The sequence below is a fragment of the Epinephelus fuscoguttatus genome, linkage group LG6, assembly GCF_011397635.1.
Source record: "Epinephelus fuscoguttatus linkage group LG6, E.fuscoguttatus.final_Chr_v1".
Taxonomy (NCBI): domain Eukaryota; kingdom Metazoa; phylum Chordata; class Actinopteri; order Perciformes; family Serranidae; genus Epinephelus; species Epinephelus fuscoguttatus.
The window spans coordinates 43,779,716-43,806,190 of NC_064757.1; the positions used below are offsets into that span (position 1 = coordinate 43,779,716).

The window sequence follows — 26,475 nt, forward strand, 5'->3', positions numbered from 1 at the left end:
ACTGTAACTGCAACTTGACTGGTCCACAGTGGCATACAGCCGTGAGGCAGTAATTCTAGTTTGTTGTTAGAGAGAAACATGTTGCTGAACAAACATAGAAAATTTACATAAAAGACGAGGAGGCAAATCTGTTCATCTGAACTGTTATTTAATTGAAATACAAGTCAGTACCATTAGGTTTTCAGCCTATTATCAACAGTACACAATGTCCATACTTACGTTTTGTACAAAGAGGTATCAGTTATATAAAAACACAGTACGCAATAGTTAAAAATGAGACATACATGAATACATTTCAGCCATACTTCAAGTGTCAGGAATCCTCTGTGTTTGTATTAACTCTCCTCTGTCACACACAGACCAGAACTGGCATCAGTTAACCCGATGAATAACCGCCGGCTGGCATCAGGAGCGTCACGATAAATGAAAATGTGCTATGACTAATAAATATGCTTCCATATCCTGCAGGCGTACCGGCACTGCGCCAAGCGGGCAGGGGGTGGAATGGAATTACAAACTTTTTACATGCCGGACACCAAACTGAAACACAATTAAATAATATTCCATAAACAGTATCTGTATTAAATATTCTAGTCATGCAGTATATTCAGTTGAGAAATAATTTAATAGATCTTTTCATTGCAGCGATGAACACAACAAGAGCGAGCTGCTAACTGATGGTGGAGGCCTGTCACACCGTCTGAGTGTTGACTCCACTTTTACTCCGACTCCACGTGTTGTTAGAGGAAGATTTTCTACCAGAACTGATAATTAATCAACAACAGCTGATAAGAACTGGCTTTATGGTTGCACGAGGTCTTGGGATAATATTGGAAATGATCATGAAAATATTTTTTGGGACAAGAAAACAAAAAAGTCCTTTTCGTAAAGCTGGGTTAGGCAGTTTTATTTTGCTGTCTGGGCAAAAATCCCCAAATAAACTTTGAGCATATTGTAATTCAAGAGAAAACTGAACTTCTGCACCTCCTCTTGGCTCTGTTGTCAGGTTTTAAAAAATCTAGCCAGTGACGAGCGTCTCTGGTCGATCACAGGTCATTTCAGAGAGACGGCATTCCTATTTGCTGTTCTACAAATGCAGATGCACATCTCTTCAGTGAAAGTCTGTTTCAGTGGCGGAGAATCCAGAGAAAGTTGCTATTCCAACACTGGCAACATTGCAAAGCAACCCAAAAAAGGAAGACGGACTAATCAGATCAAAGAGTCTAAAAGAGTGTGTCCATATCAGCGAAGTGTTTCAGAGATGGAGACAAAATGTTGCTAATATTCTAGCCTTCTACTAACTGTAGCTAAAGACTCATGACTGCGGCTTCAAGTTCACATTTATGTAGCTAACATTAGCTCAGTGTGTTCTCCGCCTCACTCCCCGCCACTACGGACCACCTCGCCGGGAGGAGAGCAGGCAGCAGCGAAACCCGACAGCCCCGACTCTCCTGTGGATCAGCAAACTGTCTGTTCTGCCGTTACACAGCTTAGAGCCGGTGCTGCTGTCGACCACCAGCTGTTGTAACTGCTGAATTCAAGCTGCTACAGCGGCTGACTGAAGGTCAGTCTCTGGAGCTGCTGTCTGCTTTCCTCCCAGGGAAGCAGTCCACAGTGGCGGGGAGGGAGGCGGAGGGACTACCAGGTGGCTAGCAGCTAATTCTTGTCTCATTTGTGGCTTGGGCAAGGAGGTGCTGAGTGAATCTGTGCAACTCTACAATGAAATAAGATTAAATAAATCCATGTAGGGGAAACACAAGGTTGTTGTCTGGTGGGAGGGTGTATTTTCAAATTCTTCTGATTTTTTTGCCATTTCCAGGAAACTGCGTACCTCAGATTTAACTAAATGTACAGCATGTTTCGGTAAGAAGTGATCGGCTGCTCTTTATTTCACGTTTTACCAAAGGCCCCTAAACACGGTGCTGGTCGTCAGTTGTATTCACAAACCCTCTCCACACAAGAAGTAACTTGAGTAGTAGAGAGGATCCCCCCCAAAATAAAAATTGCTTTTTGCCCAATTCTTTCTCTGTTTATTCCAAATAAACCAGAAACACATTGCATTCTGTGTTTGGAAGAAAAAATACGATGAAGAACAATTAGAGAATGACAAGAGGGATTTTGTTTTATGTGTGAACATCGCAGTTGATGCAGCATCAACAGGACTGGCAAAATGTTCAAGATTTCCTTTAAATTATCCAACTTGATAAACAAACACATGTGAATCAAAGTTATTGTGGGTCGCTCTGGACTTTCCTCTCACTGTTCACAGTAACTGTTGGACCACGTGGACTTAAACGTACCCATTTCTTTCCTCATGCTGGAGTTGGAGTCAGGGTGGAGAGAGGCGGCGGTTTCCTGGACTAGGAGGTTGGAGGTCGGAGGGCGCGGCAGGAGTGGCAGCAGGCCTTGCTGTAGTACCAGTGGCTGCACAGGTTGACCTTCAGCGCCAGCAGGCAGTTGGTGGAGGGACGATCCTGGCAGCTCTCATCTGGGGCACAGTTAACACATGCGAGAGTTCAGTTTCAGAACAGTTAAAGTAAAGATGCTCTAAAACAAATTGTGAAGCATTACAAGCAATGAATGGTAGACACTTCCAGTCTCTTAAGGCCCTGACACCAAGTCGATGGCCAGCTGTTGGTCAATGATTGGCCATCGGTGAGCGTTGGCCCAATGTTGGCCTGGCGACGTCAGGTGACTTTCTAGTGGCACCGAAAGTCCCCTGCTGTGTCACTTCACGTCGCCATGTCTTGGCTAAAACACACATCATATAGACTAAAGCCAGTGGCCAACCAGCACATATATTCTGTGTCACTCTCCACACCAGCAGACAGCAACCGTCTGTTATCCTCATTCAACAACATGACATTAGTTAGCCGATTAGCACGTTAGCAACACAATCCCACAGTGAATGAACAGAGCATATTTACTGTGCGCGAGTGAAAAATAACACAAACCGTCATGAAACGTTTCTGCTATAAGGTTTGTTGTGGTCTCACTTTTCTTGACTTGAGCTCTTTGTTTACTTTCCTCACTTCTGTTTCTCTGCTTGTGCGCTGAGCTGAACTGCCAATCCGACTAGGGCGACAGGCGCTTACCTACAGCCAACTATCGGCTTGGTGTGTCAGGGTCTTTAGGGAGCTGTCATGCTGTTCCACCTTTAAACACAGTCATTGGTACTACCCATGTTGTAGGGACATAAATCTGTTTACACAGTCACATTGTGGGGTCTCCAATCTCAGGGTGAAGATTTGGGTTTGTGTTAGGTAAGTACCGGTTAGGGTATCCCTCTAAGAAATAAGTCCACTTTATGTCCTCTGAAGTGATGGATGTGTATGTGTGTGTGCATGTGTAAAGCCCAGTTCAGATCAAGGATTTATGACAAGACAAAACCATTTTAGAACGCTGCAGAGAAAAGTTGCAGCGGGGTGACTGGCCGCTTGTAGTGAAGTCCGCTGGTCAAGTCACAATGAACACAGACAGAGTGTTTGCTTGCTGTGTGCCGGTGTCGGACGGTGGGTCGCTGCTGCTCGCTGTATGTGCTTATGCCCCGCCCGCACACACACATTCTCATTGACTGATGAATTGGCGCTGGTTATTTATATTATTGTGGCGTATTGATTATGAATACAGTCCATCTGATGCTGGTTTTGTTTCATCACTCTAGCCAGTATCTCACTATCACTATCCTCATTCAGATTTTAAGAAGCTACAAATTATATTCAGTCACAAAATAAGTCTGAAAAGCTGCAAATCAGAACGGAGCACAGAGAGTTGTTGACTAGAGATGATACGCTGTCTCATGGCGGTCACTTCCTGTCAACGTTACAGATCAGAAGCGCAGAGAGTTGTTGGCTAGAGATGATACGCCGTCTCATGGCGGTCACTTCCTGTCAACGTTACAGATCAGAAGCACAGAGAGTTGTTGACTAGAGATGATACGCCGTCTCATGGCGGTCACTTCCTGTCAACGTTACAGATCAGAAGCACAGAGAGCTGTTGACTAGAGATGATACGCCGTCTCATGTTTTTAGAACGTTGCAGAACGGCACATTGCACGTAGTCGCCTGTTTCAACTCCTCTCATTGTGAATCTTTGGTCTGACCTGGGCTTTAGCTTCTAAAGGCAGAGCAGCAGATCCCCTGAGCTGTTACCTGGCGGCTCCGTGGGGCAGGGCTGCAGGGTGCAGGTCTGTTTGGCCACAGGTTTGGTGAGGGGGTCGCAGCCTCGGACCAGCTCCCTGCCCTGGTAACACTTGACATCCCTCATCCTCACACCCACACCACACGTCTTTGTGCACTGAGGACAGAAACACAGTCATTATAAACCACTACTTAACTCAAGGATGTCTTTGTGGTCTCACTGGTGCTGAGACACCTAATCTCCACATCAGTGGGGTGACGGTGAAGTGTGTGAACTGTGCTGAGCTCACCTCAGACCAGGGCGTGGTGTACCATTTGAAGCATGGTCTCTCAAAGCAGGTGTTTTCCTCTTCGGGCTTCTCGCTGCCTCCACACGCCTCCTCATCAAAGACCTGGAACTTTCCTCCACTGATGCCAACGCAGAGGACGAGCCTGTGCTTCACACCTCGACCACAGGTTGTGTTACACTGCAGACAAAAACAGAAATTATTCACACACCTAAACACACACACCTACATTTTACAGTTTCTTTATTTAATATATTCTAGAGAAACAGATAGTTCATAATGTCCAAGTACAGGGTTGGAGGCAGCAATGCAGCAACACTGTCAGGTCACATGGATCAAAGTTTTTAATAGATAACAAGTCAAATAACTGTTCCTGACATCCTCACTGTGCAGTATTCTCTCAGTTTGCTTCTGCTTCTTAAATCTGTCGAATTCATTGGTTTGATAACTTATTTACTTGTTTTGTTTACTACACTGCTATGTAGCTATACCTTCAAAATGCCACCTTGGGGATGTCACACAAATACACACACGTGACTGACAAAAAACGATAATATAAAACAAGGAAAGCAGCAAATCTTCAGAAGTTAAACCAGGAAAATGTTTGTGCTTGGTATTTGACTTAAACAATAATCAATAGTTGGATCAATCAGAGTATCTTCTGTCAGTCAGCAGTTTCAGATGTACTAATAAACAGTTAAATGTTGGAGTCTGTGTGGAGGCCTCACCCTCTCCCAGTCTTGGCTCAGCCAGTATGGAGCACAGTCTCTCTCCCCACAGGGGTGGATGGCCAGCGGCTTTTCCTCCGCAGAGCACTGGTTCTCAGGAACCACGCGACCCTCCGGAGCCTTACAGTACACATGACGCACCGTCTTCCCCTGGCCGCACGACCCTGAGCACTGCAACAGCGAAGGGTCAAAGGTCAAACTGGATGAATCACGTGCTCTCATCAGTGCCTTCTTCAGCCAAGTGTTCGTCACGAAGCTCAGAGTCACACACTGTTTGTCACATGAAGTCAGATCAGGACGCCTCACAACATATTAAATAAAAGGAAGCATCACATGAAATGAAAAGACATCAAGTCACATCACACCACGTCAGAGGAAAGAAAGAACACATCATGTCACATCAGATAAAACACAGGAAGTCTGATCATTCCTCTGTGCCAACACATGTTAAGAGAGTTAATTATTTACTGTACTTAAAGGAATATCTTATATACAAAATGACCATTTGTATGTCCCTTACTCACCACGTGTCATCTTTGTCTTTCTTGCATGCCTCTACGGTGAACAGAGAATCCAAAAAGCCAAACACATTCATGACCTAAACTGAACAGGGACTGAGTTTAACAACAGCAAAGCACCTGTTTACAAACTCATGCATGATGGAGTTGTGTGTCCCGGCACACGTGTGCGCTACTTGTAAAGTGTTTCATACTGTAAGAATGAATTGACAGTGATTGTGTTTGGGCACACAAGCAGATAAATGAGACTTGGATCATGCTGTGAGATATGTGAGAGTTTGTAAACGGATGTTTTGACACAGTTTTGTTGCTGTTAAAAACGGTCCCAGTGACTTTAATTCATTAAGACTGTTTGCCTTTATGTTTTCAGGATGACATGCGGAACGTAATTGACAGACAAATGCTCAGTTTTTGGTTGAAGAGCTCTTTTACAGTATCCAACAAAACCTCACGTTCTTTGAATTACACAGAGTGGTACAACACAGTGTGGCTGAATTAGGTGAGGGAGGAGATTGATTGATTGATTTTTTTAATTTTGTGCCATGCACACTGACATGTGCCCAGCCCTTATGGATTTACAAGGTACCATCACAATGACGTTGCAGTAAACAATCCAGGGCGCGTGTTATTTTACTACTCATTCCTGACATATGACTGCCCTATTTGCTCTCCTCCTGCTGCTTTTTTGTTTTTTCCAAAAAATCGTTCAGTATCCATACTTACTAAAATGCGGCGACTCGGTGCTGGCCACCAGTATACACAATAAATACAATTGTAATACAGAGTACCCTTCTGACGTTGCATTTGAAAACTGTAACAAGTTATCATTCTGACAATGTGTACCCTCGTCTACTGGATGCGTTCTGGAGCGCTGCAAGCTCACGTGGGAACTGCAAGATCTTCATCTTCTAACCGCTTCATCCTCTTGAGGGTCGCGGGGGGGCTGGAGCCTATCCCAGCTGACATCGGGAGAGAGGCAGGGTTCACCCTGGACAGGTCGCCAGACTATCACAGGGCTGACACATAGAGACAAACAACCATTCACGCTCACATTCACACCTACGGACAATTTAGAGTTACCAATTAACCTAGTCCCCAATCTGCATGTCTTTGGACTGTGGGAGGAAGCCGGAGTGCCCGGAGAGAACCCACGCTGACACGGGGAGAACATGCAAACTCCGCACAGAAGGGCTCCCACGCCCGGGATCGAACCAGCAACCCTCTTGCTGTGAGGCGAGAGTGCTAACCACCACACCACCGTGCCGCCCGGAACTGCAAGATCACATGATAAAAAGCAATTGATAAAGTGTGAGCCAGACCAAGACAATAGTTCATTCAGAAGGAGAAAGAGAGAAAACAAGCTCAACTTGAGATCGCCTTGCTGTTCACATCAACATTACATTTACCGGATGCTGTGCGCGATCCGTTTCCGGTTTGGCGCGATCTGAGCTACATGGCTTGATGTGAAATGGAAGCGTAGTCGCTGAAAAATACACCTGGCGCGTATCTCCGACGAAGCGGAGCGGCGTGCAGCTTCTGGGACGCTCCAGAGACGCTGTGCGCCGCTCGCTGTGGAAATGAAGCTATTTACTAGAATGGGAGCATATTTGCTACGTAGTGCGCTATGCTGGGCCGCCACTGCTGACGGGAATGCCCAGGTCTAACGATTCCATGCTTCTAGGCCCAGCAGAGAAATTCAGCCACAAAAAAAGGTTCCCCGTCTGAAACATAACTCATTCCTCACATTCCTGTCTTCATGTACAGGACAGTAAAACGAGAAACGAACCTCATTCTCACATTCACCAAAATTACCCAACAAACGAATTCTGTCGTCCTCGTAGGTGGTGTTAAACCTTCCAGTCTCTAAGGCTAATGGTAATGTTCCTGAGTGCAACTGTGCACATATGGATCTTTAAGTAAGGGATACTTCATGGCAAGTTCCACACTATGGCTATTTTGGAGAAGAAGTACTTTTTATAGAGGCATTTGTCGTTAGTATTGATCTTACAAACGTTTAGACCTATCATCCTATCAGCCTACTTGATGCAACATAGCAGTCAGCTGACACACCTGTTACTGTACAGTATTTATTAAGCTTCATTTACACACCTACCTGCTCATGATGGTGGTTTTGAAGTGAAACCAAAAGCTCGAAACACCCACAGTAACTCTCTTTTTAAGAATAACTACACTTTTAAACAACCAACTAAACTAAGTTCATTTCACCTTCACTGAATTGGGTAGGAGGCAAAAATCAAGAAACCTGGACTAATAAAACCAAAGCTGTCTGCATGGACAGAAACAACTAAAGGTAAGGTGAGTTCTCCCTTCTATTTCTTTCACCAACTGTTTAATGTAAAAAGAAGTTGATTTAAACTCAACTCAGAGGAGTAACAACACACTCATACAGATTCTTTGTCCACCTCTTTTTACACTATGAGGAGGACACAATAATAGAAATGCCTCTCTCTGAACATACAGATTTACTACAGGGCTGTCGTACTGGCACAGATGGACATAATAAAATGGTAAAGCACAATATGTTCAAAATGTAAAGGCACATGTGCTCACGGTTGGTAGTTTCCTAAATAACAATAAATATTCCTGACCTTACATTAGCTGTTTCATGGGGAATAATATTTCATGCTGTGCAAAGAAAACTTCACATCCGTCCATGTTTGTGCTTGGTTGGACTCCACAGTTGTAAATTAGACCTGCAAGTTTCCAGACTCTGACTCTGAATGGAACATCAGGAACTACACACAATAAAAACCATAAATTCACACTGTGGCACTGAAGTCGGAGCAGCTGGGACAGGTGAGGTGGTTTATTTGGAGCAGCCCTGTCGAACTCAGAACATTAAGAGGAGGAAAATCCTTTTTAAAATATTAGAAAAGAAATTCAAAGTGAACAACTCAGACACTGATTATAAAATAATCCTTAGAATCATGCGAGCGACTTCATTTCACCGTCTGTAACTTCTCAGGAGGGAAAGAAGGTTTTGGAGTGGCTCCAGGCGATAAACACACATCACACCGTTTATGTTACTGTCTGTGTATGTTGTGTACATGAAGAGTAAAGACACTCACAGGCCCCCACTCGGACACAGTCCAGTGGCGTTCACAAGGTGGACCGGTGCAGTTTTTGACATTTGATGGTTTGGTCATCGGGTCACATGGTTGGGTCTCGTCAGAGCAGCGGACATCGCGGGTCACCTGGGCTTTGCGGCCACATTTCGCAGGACACTGGATGAAGGAGAGGCGCACAGAGACACACTGTTAGGAGATAAACACCAGAGTCATGTTGCATTAAAGTAGCAGTGTGAGACGTCTTAAGGTGGAGCATTATCTTCACACAAATACTGCTGCTGCTTTGATAAAGGCCCAGTGTCCAACCAAACACCAAGCGCTCCTCAGGAAACTGGGAGCACTAGAGAGCAAGGTGCTGCGTTCTTTCCAGCTGAGACACTTTGGTTGCGTCTGGTTGCTATGATATGAGATATCCGTGGAAGTAAACATGTTGGCACAAGGTTGAGGACTTACTTTGGATGAAGGGAAGGGTAACGCATGCAGGAGGAGAGGATGGACTTGTCAGTGTGTGGGATCATGAGAGGAAACATAATACAGATACGGTTGTTAACAGATTTCACCTCCATTGTTGAGATGTGACAGTTTGCTTCCTCCACTGTGACTGAACAGATGTAGTGACAGTGACAAGTGCAACGTTTTTGTCTACAGTTGAACATTTTTCAACTTTCAACTTCTCAACAGTGTCTGGTCTCGCTAGAAATATGCTGCACTCCCATTGCAAAGCAATAAAGTAATACACCAGCCTCAGAAAATAACACTTTGGTGGACACGTCCCCTAAGACAGCTGGACTTATTTGGAGCATTTTTCAAATTTGCATAAAATTCTGTTTTAACACAGTCTGAACTCTGTTGGAAAAGATGAGATAAACAAATCTTGAGAATCTGACTGGGTGTTAATGAACTTTTTATACATTTATTTATCAACATTTATTGTTGCCGAGTCTAAAAAAAGTAGTTGTTTACTTTAACGTCCAGTGTGAAGGATTTAGGGGAAGACATTTGCAGAAATGGAATTTATCAATAAAAGAAGCATGTTTTCTTTAGTGTATCATCACCTGAAAATAAGAAGCAGTGTGTTTTTGTTACCTTAGAATGAGCCGTTTATATCTACAAAGGACGCAGGTCGTCGTTCACGCAGATTGCTATGTTGCAACACCATGTTTCTACAGTAGCCCATAACGGACAAACCAAACACTGGCTCTAGATAGGACCACTGGAGGTGGAAAAACACTGCCAACATTAAACTGCTTTAATTAGTGTTTTTACTAGTTTTAATCACTGGGTCAGTTTGTTTTGGAGAGGAAGAGACCTCTGCCGATAATTGATCTCACATTAAAAACCTCCTCAACATCTGGATCTTAAATTATCAGAGATAAAAAGTGAGCACTGATTAGCAGGTGCACGGCTAGCGACAAGCCTAAAAGCAAAGGAGAAACACTGATTTGTAATGTAAAACCTTTTACTCAGTGTTTTACCAGTTTAAATTCCCAGGTCCATGTATTTTGGAGAGGAAGAGACCTTTGCAGAAAATATGGACGTTCAGGAGGTTTTCACTGGGTGCCAAATTATCTGCAGAGGTCTCTTCCTCTCCAAAACAAACAGACCAGGTGACTTAAAGGGCCAGTGTGTAAAATGGGTTGAAAACAGTGACATCAGTGGTCAAATTCTACATTGCAGGGCTCACTCTCTCACCCCTCCCATCGGGTAAATGACGGCAGCCTCGTAGAGACAAAAAGCCTTGCGCACGAGTTTTTCAGAAGTAGGTCTATCTTGCGACGAGGTGAATGTTTATTTAGAAATCTAAACCATGTTACGATATTGTAATGAATCCCTCACGAGCAGGAGACCAGAGGAGCGTTCGGGAAAAAGGTCCGTTTATTTGAGCACTCCAGAAACTCCGGTAACACTCCAGGGGGTAAAAGACTCCGTCCCAAACTCTGACTCTTCTATCGTAACACACACATTTCATAACTTTAAACACATACTCGTTTACCGTACTGAGTGGGGACCCCCTCCCCTCTCTGCTCCACCAATCTCCAGCCCGCACACTGACTGACAGCGTAGCCTGTAAACAGAGCTCAGCTGTTTATTTAGCCTAGCGATATCTCCGGACTATAGTAGCTGCAATGGACGACTTTGAACGCGATTTTGAAGAGTTTGTTGTAGCAGACACAGACCCAGAGCCATACCTGTTTGAGCCGGAGCACACAGATGAGGAACTCCATGTGTTGGATGCTGAGCGGGCGAGAAGAGAGGCTGAATGCACAGAATGGGATTCGGTGCTACTGCTGCCATCGTTGGGGAGATATATCACCAGGAGGAAAAGCGCCGCAGAGAGTGCATCACAAGGAGTGAAGTTGCGTCTTCTTTTCCTCGCAGATGACAGTTCGGGTTCATTCTCTCCTGTTGCGTGGTAAGTGTGGTCCATTCACAAACTTTATAACTAAAAAAACTTTTCACTACTCTAAGTCGACGAACTACTAACACTCTCTGCTGTTTCCTCCTCCTTCTTCCTTCCTTCCGCTGTCTTTGTTGGTTTATTTATACACGCGAAACGTGTTCTCTGGCTGGCTGGATTGTCCGCTCGGTCTGCCGTACATACATGGCGGTGCAAAATGGCGACCTCTCTAAAGCAAGGCCCTTGCTATATATATAAAAGCATAATTATAAGGCTACGAAAACCAAACGAATTTTATTTTATAGTGATTATACACTTGTATAAACATATTAATGGGTAGAATATTCAGATTCAGATTGACAATAAACCATGCCAAATATTACACACTGGCCCTTTAAACTGGTAAAAACACTGAATAAAGCAGTTTCACCGTCACGGAGAGGCTGCTACAAATGGTGGCCAATGCGAAACTGAAACAGGAAAAACGAAAAAAGGTGAATGGCCCTAACTAAAGCCAGTGTTTGCTTTTGTCTGTTGTAGACTACTGTTGAAATATGGTGGTGCAACAGCTCATTCTAAGGTACTGAAAACACAGTCGCTCTTATTTTCAAGTGATAACACACTAATGAAAACGTACTTATTATATTGCATTATTTTTCTACTGATATATCCCCTTATTCCTCCACACTGGACCTTTAAAATGTTCTGAGAGCAGCTGACTGTATCTGGACGTCTGGCTGTTTAAACACTGTGTTGCTCCAGAGAGAAGAAATGATCAGCGAGCTGTTCACTCTTCACTTTTCTGTAGTTTTCAAACCCTTTGGCTCAAATCACATCTTTTTTTTTGGTGTGTCTGCTAAGTGTCTCTGGAGAATCCATCAGTGACCACAATCAGACCACAAGACAGCAGCAGACAGCTGTTAAACCTGAACCTGACAAGAGCAAGATAGATGTCTGCACTGCAAGAACATCTCTCTGTGACTGACAGAGATTTGATCAACAGTCAAAAAGAGCAAGCGTCCAAACAAACTGGTTAAATCAGAGAAATAAATCCAAAGGTCAACAGCGGGTGACAAAGAAGTACAATAACTGTCATGAGCTACAAAAAGAGAAACAGAGTTACAAAGCAGAAAAGGCCACATGTGCTGTAAAGACTAAACACACACCTCCTCTCTTTGTTAACTTGCTCCATGTGTTTGAAGTGTTTCCTCAGCAGGGAGAATCAGTACAGATCTTTCATACCTCAGTCCACTCAGCCACCTCCCACTGAGGGCCGCAGGCGGGGCTCTTGCAGGGCCGTCTCTCCACGGGTCTCTCCAGGTCGGCCATGGTACAGAGGTCGCTGTACACTGAGCTGTCCAGGCCCGGCGAGAGCATCTTCCAACAGCGAACTTGACGAAACTGAAAACCCTCCCCACAGGTCCTGGAGCACTCGCTCCAGCTGCTCGCCTCCCATCTGAAACACCACATTAGTCGACCTCAGATCAGGTCCTGTTCAGGTACACTCAGATTATATAACAGCAGGAAATATGGTGCTCAATGTTCTGTTGAACAGTTTGAATCATTTCTGGCTCTTTAAAATGTTCTACTGCACCTGGGTTGACATTCTCTCCCAATACAGAAGTCGTGGACCGGCTCCGGTCTGGTCAGAGCATCACAGTACATATCGTGCACCTCGACGCCGTCATAACGAATACATGTGACGAAGGACTTTGATACTCCTGGATTGTAAGCAAGAAACAATAAGCTGAAGGCAAACTTATTAATAAAACACCTTTTAAACACTAGAAAACAAAACTCAATGTGCTTTGCATCAAAGACAGGAAGATGTACGGGAGCTAATCACAAATAGGTCACAACAAGCACACACAAGCAGGAAGGTGCAAACAAAATATCCAGTTGGCAGCACCAGAAAGTAAAGTATCGTGATTACTTTTAGAGACGTTGGACTGTTTTAATATATATGCATTTTCTCACTTTATTTAGCAATGTTGCTTTATGGTAAAGCACTGAAAGCAAACTACAGCCTGCTCATTGAAGAAAATGTTGGTGTTACATGAAATACATTTGCATGTTTCATACGTATCATGTACGGTATCACCACTGCAGACCGCTGTCTGAGACCAACAAAACTGTTTTTTAGTGAGCCATTGCTGATTTTCCTGTGGCCTTTGTGGCACCCAGTGTGGGGGTTTTTTAGGGACCCCTTGTTGTTTTTTTCCAGCAGGAATAGTGCCACAAGAAATGGTGTTTTTTTACTTAGATGTCGCTGCGTTTAATGCAGCTTTTAGCCCTCAAACGTGGATGTTTTTTTAGCATTCTGTCGCTGTTTTTCCTGCAGCGGTAGCGCCATAAAAAGAGGTGGTTTACTCCTCAGACATCACTGTGTTTCTTGTAGCTTTAAGGTATCTGTTGCTGTGCTTTTTGTGTTGAGGGACAAAAAGCAGTGGGTCTTTACAGACATTGTTGCTTTTAATGCAGCTTTTTAGGCACCAAACATGGGAATTCCTTAGGTACTTGTCGCTATTTTTTAGGGACCGATGACTGGGTTTCCTGCAGTCTTTCAGTCCCCAAATTTTGGTGTTTTTTAGTGTCCCATCGCTGTGTTTCCAGTGAAGATAGTGCGATGAAAAAGGATGTTTTCTACCAAGACACTGCTGCATTTCCTGCAGGCTTTTAGCCACCAAAAGTGGGCTTTGTTAGCGACCCGACACTGTTTTTCCAGCAGCGGAAGTGCTATTGAAAAATATGTTTTTTTCCACTGACACATGCGGTTTTTTTGCCACCAAAAGTGGGTGAATTACAGGAATCTGTTGCAATGTTTTCTGTGGCATTTTAGCCACCAAACATGGGTGTGTTTTAGGGACCTGTCACTGTTAATCCAGCAGGTATTGGGACATGAAAAACTGCGGTTTGTTACAGAGAAATTGTTGCATTTAATGCAGCTTTTGAGGCATCAAAAATTTTTGAGGGGCGGATGACTAGGCTTCCTGCAGCTTTAGAACCCCTAAATGTGGATGTTTCCAAGCTGCTCTTTGCTATTTTGTGGTGGGGCTAGTGCCATGAAAATAAGTTGTTTTTAACCAAGACATCGCTGCATTTCTCATAGCTTTTTAGCCACCAAACATGGGTGTGTTTAAGGGACACGTTGCTGTTTTGCCAGCGGGGAAACTGCCATGAAAAGCAGTTGCGGGTAATATGCCCCCAAAACCAGGTATTTTAAGTCAAAACATGATCTTTTTCTAACTATAACCTAATCACATGTTAACCACAGTGTTGTTGAAACGTAAATTATCAGCGTATGCGCCACATACAAATGTAATGTAACCGTGGTTTACAGAAACATACAATGCAAACATTTTTTCCGGCAATTGATTTAAAAATTTTGTTTGAAAATGTGCAATAAACAAGTTTATTGTTATAATTAAAAGGAGTTCAGTCAATAGTAATTATTCACACTGTTTGGCAAGTCCAAATGTATGTGTGTGTGTGTGTGTGTGTGTGTGTGTGTGTGTGTGCATTTGTACGTACCTATAGAGCAGGTCATGCTGCAGGGCTCCTGAGAGGAAAGTTTCCAGCGGTACATGTCAGCAGCGCTCAGCTTCAGGTTCTTCTGGTAGATCCTTTGATTCCCCCTGTCACACAAATGTTCAGCCCAGGAGTTTGTGGAGTGTCTGTCAAAGCTTTGATACTTTACTTTATTTACTGTTAAGATAAGTCACACCTGCAGTGAAGACCACAGACAGATTTTAAAAAGACATATTTTCAGTGGAACATTCTTTCAGGGACATTTAAGGATACACATACGTGCAGAGGCTGAGACACTCTGAGACTGACCACAGTGTGACAGCTGATTCACAGCCTGCATCCCAGCAGACGCACTTTGTTTTTTCATCACATCGCATAAAAGTCATGTGCACATTCTTCTGTCATAACACCGGTCGCTCCCTCCGCCTCCGCCAGACGTTTATTTGAAAATCACTTTGAGTTATTCCTCGCCGGCATCCCTCCATGTGAGCCAGACTGATTCCTGCACATTATTTTCTCCCCAGAGGTGACTGCAGTCTGACAGCACACTTTCCCCCTTTGCATCATATTTTTCACTTTTCTTGCAAATACCTTGAATTATTTGTTTCTAAGTGTGGCCTCCCCCCTCCTCCCCTCAGTGCTCCTCTGCTCTGCTCGTTTCCTCTCCTCTCTGTCTCTCAGAGGAGAGGGCGTGTCATCCACTGTTTTATAGCTGCTGGCTGCAGGACTGGTGAAGCCGTGTTTGGATGCAGAGCAGCGAAGCCAACATGAATTATAAATATGATGAATGGAAAACCTGCCAGGTCTACCTGCCTGTCTTACTGTCTGTTTTTATACCTGTCTGTCCTACTGCCTGTTTGTCTCCCTGCCTGTCTGCCCTGCAATCTGTATATTTACCTGGGCCTGTACATAAACTCAAAACTCATTTGAGATACGGTGGTCTTGATGCTTATTTTACCAGGTTTCTGTCAGATTACTGTGTTCTGTTGGAATCTGTTAGAATAGAATAGAGTTAGAACCTAGTTTCTGTTGGACTACCTTACATTTGTTCTGTTAAAATACCTGGTTTGTGTCTGATTACCTTTGTTCTGTCTGATTACCTTCGTTCTGTCTGATTACCTTCGTTCTGTCGGATTACCAGTGTTCTGTTGGATTACCTTCGTTCTGTTGGATTACCTTCATTCTGTCTGATTACCTGTGTTGTGTTGGATTACCTTTGTTCTGTCTGATTACCTCCGTTCTGTTGGATTACCTGTGTTCTATTGGATTACCTCCGTTCTGTTGGATTACCTGTGTTCTATTGGATTACCTTCGTTCTGTCTGATTACCTGTGTTCTGTTGGATTACCTTCATTCTGTCTGATTACCTTCATTCTGTCGGATTACCTTCGTTCTGTCTGATTACCTGTGTTCAGTTGGATTACCTTTGTTCTGTCTGATTACCTGTGTTCTGTCGGATTACCTTTGTTCTGTCGGATTACCTGTGTTCTGTTGGATTACCTTTGTTCTATTGGATTACCTTCATTCTGTCTGATTACCTTCATTCTGTCTGATTACCTTCATTCTGTCGGATTACCTTCGTTCTGTCTGATTACCTGTGTTCTGTTGGATTACCTTCGTTCTGTCTGATTACCTGTGTTCTGTTGGATTACCTTCGTTCTGTTGGATTACCTTCGTTCTGTCTGATTACCTTTGTTCTGTCTGATTACCTTCGTTCTGTCTGATTACCTGTGTTCTGTTGGATTACCTTCGTTCTGTCTGATTACCTTTGTTCTGTTGGATTACCTTCGTTCTGTCTGATTACCTGTGTTCTGTTGGATTACCTGTGTTCTGTTGGATTACCTTTGTTCTGTCTGATTACCTTCGTTCTGTTGGATTACCTTTGTTCTGTCTGATTAACTTCTTTCTGTCTGATTACCTGTGTTCTGTCTGATTACCTTCTTTCTGTCTGATTACCTGTGTTCTGTCGGATTACCTTCGTTCTGTCTGATTACCTGTGTTCTGTCGGATTACCTTTGTTCTGTCTGATTACCTTCGTTCTGTCTGATTACCTGTGTTCTGTCTGATTACCTGTGTTCTGTCTGATTACCTTCGTTCTGTCTGATTACCTGTGTTCTGTCGGATTACCTTCGTTCTGTCTGATTACCTGTGTTCTGTCGGATTACCTTTGTTCTGTCGGATTACCTGTGTTCTGTTGGATTACCTTCTTTCTGTCTGATTACCTTCTTTCTGTCTGATTACCTGTGTTCTGTCTGATTACCTGTGTTCTGTCTGATTACCTGTGTTCTGTCGGATTACCTGTGTTCTGTTGGATTACCTTTGTTCTGTCTGATTACCTTCGTTCTGTCTGATTACCTTTGTTCTGTCGGATTACCTGTGTTCTGTTGGATTACCTTTGTTCTGTCTGATTACCTTCGTTCTGTCTGATTACCTGTGTTCTGTCTGATTACCTTCGTTCTGTCTGATTACCTTCGTTCTGTCTGATTACCTGTGTTCTGTCTGATTACCTTCTTTCTGTCTGATTACCTTCGTTCTGTCGGATTACCTGTGTTCTGTCTGATTACCTTCGTTCTGTCTGATTACCTGTGTTCTGTCTGATTACCTTCGTTCTGTCGGATTACCTGTGTTCTGTCTGATTACCTTCGTTCTGTCTGATTACCTGTGTTCTGTCTGATTACCTGTGTTCTGTCTGATTACCTTCGTTCTGTCTGATTACCTTCGTTCTGTCTGATTACCTTCGTTCTGTTGGATTACCTGTGTTCTGTCTGATTACCTTCGTTCTGTCTGATTACCTTCGTTCTGTCTGATTACCTTCGTTCTGTCTGATTACCTGTGTTCTGTCTCATTACCTGTGTTCTGTCTGATTACCTGGTTCTGTTGGAGCGGCTCGAGCTCCTCCCTCCACCCTGCACTGTTTTGTTCTGGTAGGAACCGTCCCCGCTGTCGTTGCGTTTGCGACCCAGAGTAAACTCCAGCGTCTCGTTGACACCAAACGGCCCGTCTGGCTCCATGCTGCTCAGGTCCATGTCCACTGGTCCCAACTCTGACGAGAACAAACTGTCTCCCTCTGTCAGCAGCTGATTGGTTGAGATGTTGATGAGCAGCTCGTCGGGGTTAATGCGGCCGTCCAGCAGGACCCTCCAGATGAGGTTTGGGGAGTCTGGCCCCATGTCCAGGGGCCCTCCAGCAGGGGCAGGTTTGGCAGTGCTGCCTGTATGACTGCTGTTTCCTTCTGATGGATCCAAGTAGAAAAACTCAGACATGCTTTATGAGCAAATTTAAATCTTATCAAGAACAATCTGTGATGAAGCTTTTGGTCATGTTGCACTTGAAAAAGTAATTTATATATTCAGCTCAGATCAGACGCTGGTTTCTGGTTAGTATTTCTGTCAAATGAACATGAGTTCAGTTGTTACTCTCCAAGGGAGTTTTACTAAACCTTTCTCAGCTCCGCATTGGTAACACCTTCCTGTTTCTTTGTTGCTGTGGATGTCACCTGTACCTGAACAGTCTGATGCAACCCATCCAACATTCCATCTTTGTGAATCTTGTAATGCACATTCACACATTATGGTCATTTTGGATTGTTGATGCTGTTGTCAGTCATCATGATCTATTGGACAGAATTCTACCCAAACAGGTTTAAATGCACTTTAGTACCCTAAATATTGTTGCTTTCTGCAGTAACCTGACATATTAAAGGTCGCGTAAAAGCAAAACCAATTTTTCTTTGTCAGGTTGAAACCCAGCTGTTTTGGTGTCGTCTTCTATGACTGACCCAGCGGTGTGACGGTCATGATGGTCAAGATGAACGTTTGGTGTAAAACCCACAGAATTTTACCTTAAATGTGTAGTTCGGATTGAGCGTTTCCAAAGATACCAAACACATGAGGCTGGATTTGGGGAAAATCTGTATGAACTGATACACCTGTAGTGCTTTGATTTGATGGAATGATGCAGCCATAAAACATGTAGTCTTGGGTATACAATTCACAGGTATGGGCACTGGTTAAAATGAACATGCGGGCCTGCAGCGGGTGAGAACAAAAATATATTTTTTATTTTTTAGAAGAAAACTTATGCAAAAGAAGTGCAGTATATGTGTAAATCTTTGACATCGAAATCACTACAATTAAGCTGCAATTCATTTGATTTTTTAATCACGGACTGTGGTCAGATGGCAGGACTTTTATCAACGGGTGTGGACTTTGTGGATTTGAATTTAAGGTAATTACGGGTAACCCCCAAATTCCACCAGATGCGTGTTGGTTGCGTCTGCGCTGCGGAACGGCAGCGGAGCCGATCCGTTTCAATTCTAGTCAATGTGTGTGCTTCCACCGGCTGCGGCTGTGCTGCATTCCGGCTCCGTCACAGCTGCGGCGCTCCGGAGCCCTCCGCAACAGATACACAGGACTTCTATTTTTGCTGGACGCCGGAGCACAACGCAGCAATTCAGCACGGAGCAGATCATGCAGGACAGGAAGTCGTGCACAGAAACCACATAAAACATCTGGTTAATTTTCAAAATAAAATACACAGTGTTCACGGCGGATCATATTTCCCTGCACTACACCTTGACAACGTCATAATGGGCGGAGGCAGGCCTGAAGTCAACAGGTCAGAGGTTTTCAGACGTCATTTCACCCTGTTGATACCATGGACGAGGAGATGTTAATCATGGAGGTGCACCCAGATGTCTTCCTACTACTCTCTGTGTCTGTTTATAGAAACTACATCTTGTTATATCACGTGATTATGTGTGAATTCACAAGATCTCGTGGGTTGCACCGCTCCGCACAGCAAACTTGACGGACGGTGGAGCACAAAGCGGATAACCAGCGCAGCCGTTCCGCAACGGACACACATCCAGTGGAATTCCGGCGTAACAGGTCGGTCTTGTGGTGAGCTTGACGGGTATGGGCAGGTGTGAGTTTTCAAAAATGGACCCGTGTAGGACTCTGATGCTCAGCACTTCCCAAACAGACAGCCCTTCCCAGCAGAAACTGAACAGAAAGTAAAACTTATCTATGCTCTCTAAAGTCAGGCTCCATCGACATAAACTCTAATTTTGTCTCACTGAACTAGTTTCGCTTTCTGTTCAGGTCTCGTTGGGAAGAGCTGTCTGTTGGGGAAATACTGAGCATACAACTGAATAAATGAGACTTAGATTGAACTGTACGAGCTGTGTGAGAGTTCATAAAGTGATGTTTTAATATAGTTTTGCTGTTGTTAAACGCAATCGCCTATGACGTCAAGTTCATCAAGAATTTCCCCAATTTTTCAGGTTCTCCGTTCACTGTGGAGGCATGCAAAACAGTTTTCTTCATGGATCCTATGTAACAAAGGGTGATTAATTGATATAAAAAAGGTCATTTGGGAGGTGAAGTGTTCCCTTGAGGGAATTTAAACCAGGTTTCTTTCCAGAAACATATTTTAATACCATGCAGTCCAATACAACACCACTACAACCCCAAATCTGACAACAAAAACTGAGCATCACAAGGGTACGATTTATTCACCGGCTGCTGTACTGCATTGTATCATATTGTACATGTTTACCTAATAAACTGGTAATTCAGTGTACAAAAGGAAACTAAACTCATCTTGTGGAACTTTGTGATTGATAAGTAGGCCTGTGCTAGTCTGCACTGTTGGGTTACCTGTAGAGAATAAAATAAAAAATTCATATTTTTTGCAGGAAATTTCTAAAACATCAAGTGAATCAAAAATATCAAAGGAGTAAGAAAACAGAAAGCAGAGGTGAGAAGATAAACTCAGCGCTCTGTGGTTTGTAGTATGACGTCAGCCTGTGCAGAAAGTGTACGGTGAGCCTTTCAACCACCTCCCCATCTCATCTCACCGCCCGAAGCGGTGGTGTAATGGCCTCGACAGTCAGCTGAGCGAGCTGAGAGCCCGCAGGAAGGCCATTACTGCTCATGTTTGTGATGCAGCCGTTTTTAAAAGGGGGAGAAAAAAACACCACGAAACTCTGAATTTTTCATCTGCTGCTGATCCTCTTTATGTGTCTGTAGCATGAATAATGCAGAGCTCCAGAGGGCCATATCTCTCTCTCTCTCTCTCTCTCTCTCTCTCTCTCTCACACACACACACACACACACACACACACACAGAAAAAAGGAGTGAGATAAAGGATCGGCTGTAAAATCTGACCTATTTCATCTCATCTGTCAATGGGCCACTGAACCACCTTCTGATTTATTCTCTGTCTAACTTTCTCTTCCCTTCAGTTTTTTTTTTCTCACACACATCTCCTTTTTTTCCCTCTTATGCCTCATCTCAACTGCATGGTACAGCACAGTTTGACTCGACTCGACTCGACTCAACTCAACTTATTTGGTTTTCAACTGGCAAAAAAGTTGTGGACAGTATCCGGTACTTCTTTTGGTACCACTTCAGTTGAGGTTTAAAGCGAGCTAAGCCGATACTAGAGGGTGGAGTTAAAGGTAACTGATCAGAGAGAATCATCACACGACTCGTCACTTTCACGGAGCAGTTTCACACAGACAGACCTATCTCCACACTTTGTTTTAGTGCTGGAGAAAGGTCTGGCTGAGCCCATTACAATATGGCGATAAGGTAAAAAAAAAACTTGGGCGTCTCTGGCGGCGCTAAACCCAGGATGTGGCAACGGTGCCCTTACAAAATAGTTTCTGGAGCAACTTGTTTTGGTGGAACATTTGAACATAGGGAGGCAAGATAAGTGGTTCAGAAAGAAAGAGCTGGAAGTGGTTTGATCAGGTGGGCACAATATATGACTGTAGACCTGCGAGCGATGGGAGGAAGGGTGGTTTCGGCTCGGCTACAGCTTTGTAGCTGTGATGGCAGCCTAGCCAATATATATCAGCATGGACAATATTATCCAATAACAGATATATTGCTATTGACATACATGTCAACTGATAGGTAGCAAAAATTATAGTGAGAAAATGTATCTTCCATTTTTGGATCTGGTTGGAGGCAGTTTTGTGTTATTTGCTGGTGCCTGAAATATTTCATTCTCATACAACACACGCAGATTTAAGGTGCTACAAACAGGCCTTACCTGCAAATTGTGGGCCAGCTGCCCCATCCTGGTCGCAGTCAATGGCCGCCGTCTCCTCGTACACCTCGTTAGTCTCTTGGCCCTTCTGCCCATCTACACCTTCTGGCTCCATCTGGCTGTCAGGGACCAACTCGTCATAAAGACTACTGTTAGGGGTCAGCAGACCCCCCACCTCCACAGAGACCTCTCCAGCGGAGGTGTCTGACCCGGTGTAGACAGGAGGAGGTGGAACGGGTGGCAGGGAGTCTCGGAGGACGGTGTATTCATAAGTGATGTACGGTGTGCGACCGTTCTGGTTCCACACCTGAGTGACGAGAGTAGACTGAGTCAAGTCAAGGTCTGGTTTGTTTGTACAGGTTTCAGGCCAGTCAAATCACGTTAAGACCTTTGCACACCAAGGGTCTCATTTATAAACGCTGTGTAAGTACAAAATGAGGCCTGAGAGAGGCATATGTCACTTCCCACACAAAAGTTGTGATCTTTGAAACATGATGATGGTAGAAACTTTGACCCATGCTTCCAAACATTTTGGAGACGGGAAATCGACAAAGCAGATGTTAAGGTGGAAGCCATCCGTGTCTGTATACGTATCTAAGCATAAATGCATAACTGCATTACATACATGCTGTTGTGTACTGATCCTGGCTTAGTCTATGACGTTTTACATGGTATGCATTTTGGCTCATAAGCCCGAAGATAACCAACTAACTGTTAGCAGAGATGAAGCAGCAGAGTCACAGTGAGTGTGCAGGAGAATCTCTGTGATCCAGCAGTGTGCAGAGAGCTCTATCAAACCTGGCCTGTGACATGGACCTTGTTTGAGATATATGGCCCCTGTCTGAACACGAGGCCTGTGCTCAATCAGCCCGAGACACAGACTCACCATTATATCAGCCATTTAGCAGACACTCTTAAAAAGGAGAGGATACACACATTATGGTTATCTCTGATTCACTACAGGCTGAGCTGCTACAACATCACTGCTTTAATCACACATGAGCATCTTGTTGCCAGGAAATATTCCAAATAGCCTCTGTGCTCAATTTGTTTGCTCGAGTGTTGGCAGTCTTCACTGCCTCCTGAGTCAGCAGTCTTAATCAGAGCGGCCTTTATTAAGTTCAAGAGTTAAGAACAGTAGCCTAAAGCTTACATTCTTGGACTTCTTATTTTACAATTAGCAAACAAAAAGTGCAGAGGCCAAAACAACAAAACATCCCTTTGTTTCTACATCATCTGCTGGCCTTAAAAGAGTACTCCACTCACATAGCAGAACCAGAGTTTTGCATGCATTCTTCTTTCTTGTCAAATCCAGGTGCCTACATTACCCACAATACAACTCCAGCACCTACAGCTGATGTAGCCTGGAGCCTGGAGCCTGCAGCAGAGATGAGCAAGTCCGGAAAACTATCAAACTCCACACATCCAGTGTTTTGTCATTTTCAGACTTCACTGAGGACATTTATTAGACTTCGAACAGCTCCCTCTGGAGACACCGAAGGCTTTATACTACTTATTTGACATACACAATGCTCCTCAAGCACAGTCAACATACTTTGATGTGTAAAGTTGGTGGAGTTTTCCTTTAAGGACAAAAGCAGAAAATAAAAACACGTTGAAATGGTTTTTAAAAACTTCTGTATGGGCCTACTGAAACATTTTGGGACCACGACGTATACATGAAGGAAGAGTTAAAGGGAGAGAGGTGGTTGGAGGAAGGTTCAGTGTACCAGAATATTGATGGCCTGGTCGATGGGGCCTTTGGCGACAATGTACTCAATCCCGGTCTCGTACACATCCATGGGCCGGCGGTACTTGAAGACGGCGCCTGCAGCATGGAAGTTCTGGGGACTGTCCACCTTGTAGGCCCCATTAAAGAAGAAGTTGCCTGCCTGATCGGTCACAGCTGGGGGACAAGATGAATGGAAACCCGAGAACAGATGCTTTTCTCCATCGACTTATAATCATGCATTTCCATTAAACATTTAAAAGACAGTTCATTGTTGTCTTTTGTGAGCATGTATGTGTAAAATCAAGGAATATAAATAGTTACATGTATTTAAATTACCCACCTAGAACATCAGCTGACTTCTTCCTCTCAATAATCTGGATGTCCCATGATCCTTCAGGGATTTGAGTAATAAAAGAGTAACCTTGACGACAGGAAACAGAAAGTAGTCAGTGTCACCTCGTGCTTTTTTTGCTTTGCCTTTTTATTTTCATTTTATGATGTTTAAATAAGATTATTCTGACCAATCCTGGTGACATTAATATAAATTCAGTTTCTCACTAAGGACTCTGACATATTACTCTTCATATTCATGGGTGGACAGCCTGGCACAACTGAACCCAGCTCACCCAGAGTCGTGGCCCCGCGGCGGAAGTTTCCGGTGACTCTGCTGCAGCTGCTGCCATCCCCCTGGCAGACCCCGCACTTATCCAAGATATTGGGGGAAAACAGTACTCCGTCACATCCGATTGGCTGAGCAGCAAAGCAGAAAGAGGAAGAAGAGAGGATTTTAAAAAGTCTACTATAAGTCATATTATGTAGTGGGTGCAATGATGGTTAACATGTGGTTAGGTTTAGGCACAAAAACCACTTGGTTATGATTAGGAAAAAATGATCTTTTTGCTTAACAATACCCAGTGTGGAGGGCACGATCTCCATTGGAAATGCAGCAATGTCTTGATAAAAAATGGCACTATCCCCACTGAACAAAAGCAGTGATAGGTTGCTACAAAACACCCACATTTGCTGGTTAAAAAGCTGTTGGAAAAGCAGCAGCGTCTTGGTAAAAAAAAAGCATTTCATTGCACTATACCGGCAGAAAATTGCAACAATGTATTGATAAAAAATAACGCTTTTTGTGGCACTACAACTGCTGGATTAAGAGTGACAGGTTGCTACAAAACACTCATGTTTGGTGGCTAAAAGCTGTTGGAAAATGCAGCAATGTAACTGTAAAAAACAAGGCTTATTGTGGTGCTATCCTGGCAGGACACGCAGTGATTTCTCTGTACAAAGCAATCACTTTTCATGGCACTATCTCCGCTGGAAAAGCAGTGATAGGTTGCTACAAAACACCCACGTTTGGTGGTTAAAAAGCTGTTGGAAAATGCAGCAATGTAACTGTAAAAAACAAGGCTTATTGTGGTAATATCCTGGCAGGACACGCAATGATTTCTCTGTACAAAGCAATCGCTTTTCATGGCACTGTCGCCACTGGAAAAGCAGTGATAGGTTGCTACAAAACATCCACGTTTGAGGGCTAATAAGCTACTAGAAAAACAGCGACAGGTCACTTAAAACAACCACATTTGTTGGTCTTAAACAGCGGTCTGCAGCTTGGAAAGCGTCTCATCTAGGTGCCACACCATCCACCATCCCCTCCACCTCCTGATGACAAAGTCAGCTCACATACTATGTCACATAAAAACTTTAATACGAAACATATGAAACATGCAAATGTAACTTATTTGTGGTTTGCAGAAACGCACAATGTCAACATTTACGTACCATGGCAATGATGCAGAAGCTATTAAATATTGTAAATCACGAGATTAGATTCTTTTGGAAGGTGATTGAATAAGATAAAGTGTGACATAAAATGAATCATCTGAAAGAGTATGTGCATTACTGTTTTATTTATGTTAAGATTTCGGAGCCATTTATCAACCTGAAAGAGTCCCTGGTGGTTCAGCAGAGGTGTCTGCATCATCCGCAGCCTTAGAAACTAAACATCATTGACAGAAAAACCCTCAAATGGATAAAATGTTTGCTTCACAGGCAGGCTGTCATAAATGGGTCTATCTGACAGAAAATGCACTAAAGGAAAACAGGAAAGATCCAAGACGCTCAGGGGTTTACATCTCATTCATTTTCATTGTTGCCAGAAAGCTGAGCTGCAGCAGGTTCCTCCTGTGGGTTTGTTGGTCATACAGACTTGATGTGGTGCCTTTATTGGTGCTGAAAACTGAAAGTGGAGTGAAACTGTTTGAGGGGAATTAAAATAGGTAGAAAGTAAAGAAGAAGCTGGACTCACCTCACACTTACCGTCCACGCAGACGCCGCGGTAACTGCTGTACTTGCAGGACGTGCCGTCTCGTGCTGTTACCATCAGCTGCCTCTGGCCGTCGGTCGTGGTGCAGTGGAGGTCGCACGGGTTACTGGAGATGTGAACGTAGTCGTCTGGAGAGGAATACAAGACAGAGGTCACTGGTCACAATTTCTACTTTTACCTACACGTTCCACACACCGCTAAATAACTGGCTGCTGGATATTTCACTCCTCTTTTGTCTGTCTGCTGTTTGCTGATGGGCAGTGGCAGCTGATGGAAGTGCCAAAAAATACATTTGAAAAACTCAACAGCAATGTCTCTGTCCAGAAATCATGACCTGATCACTTAATATAATCCACAGACCCTGTTTGGAGCAATTTCATGTAGGAACTATTGTCTTTTCACTGAGCTACACCCACCGACCGAATCACCGCTCAGAAGGAAGAGTGCATCTACTCATGGACAGCATGAAAGGTAAACATTAATGGCGTCCTCCTTGGCTGAGCTGTAACATTAGCTAGCTCAGTGCGAGGTGAGCTAGCAAGCTTTTTTCCAAGTGGTGATTCAGTCGGTGGGTGTGTGTGTCTCAGTAAAAGGAAAATAGTTCCTACTGCTCACAACAACGTCTGTGGATTATCTTGACATAGATAATGAAAGTGTGGATGCAAATA

General features: G+C 43.8%; 1 protein-coding gene and 1 long non-coding RNA gene across 3 annotated transcripts in view; both read right to left on the reverse strand.

Moving 5' to 3' along the window:
- Positions 1–215: 215 nt before the first annotated feature.
- The window catches only part of adamtsl2 (ADAMTS-like 2), a 51,443-nt gene continuing 25,183 nt past the window's right edge, over positions 216–26,475 (reverse strand). Inside the window, exons 6-19 of the mRNA XM_049579576.1 lie at positions 25,790–25,935; positions 24,105–24,228; positions 23,819–23,899; positions 23,477–23,652; positions 21,750–22,053; positions 17,555–17,918; positions 14,691–14,794; positions 12,754–12,880; positions 12,402–12,615; positions 8,762–8,917; positions 5,155–5,325; positions 4,430–4,606; positions 4,152–4,296; positions 216–2,488 (exon numbers count right to left, since the gene is read on the reverse strand). Of these exons, the coding sequence (XP_049435533.1) occupies positions 2,361–2,488; positions 4,152–4,296; positions 4,430–4,606; positions 5,155–5,325; positions 8,762–8,917; positions 12,402–12,615; positions 12,754–12,880; positions 14,691–14,794; positions 17,555–17,918; positions 21,750–22,053; positions 23,477–23,652; positions 23,819–23,899; positions 24,105–24,228; positions 25,790–25,935 (2,417 nt within the window). The 3' untranslated portion in view covers positions 216–2,360. The remainder of the gene's footprint in view (positions 2,489–4,151; positions 4,297–4,429; positions 4,607–5,154; positions 5,326–8,761; positions 8,918–12,401; positions 12,616–12,753; positions 12,881–14,690; positions 14,795–17,554; positions 17,919–21,749; positions 22,054–23,476; positions 23,653–23,818; positions 23,900–24,104; positions 24,229–25,789; positions 25,936–26,475) is intronic.
- LOC125890813 (uncharacterized) lies at positions 15,830–16,507 on the reverse strand. Of its 2 annotated transcripts, none has more exons than XR_007449586.1 (3): positions 16,472–16,507; positions 16,263–16,357; positions 15,830–15,863 (listed from the first exon to the last, which is right to left on the reverse strand). It is a non-coding gene; the product is annotated as an uncharacterized LOC125890813 (long non-coding RNA). The 2 variants fall into 2 exon arrangements; XR_007449585.1 differs by having other exon boundaries at positions 16,263–16,319; positions 16,434–16,500.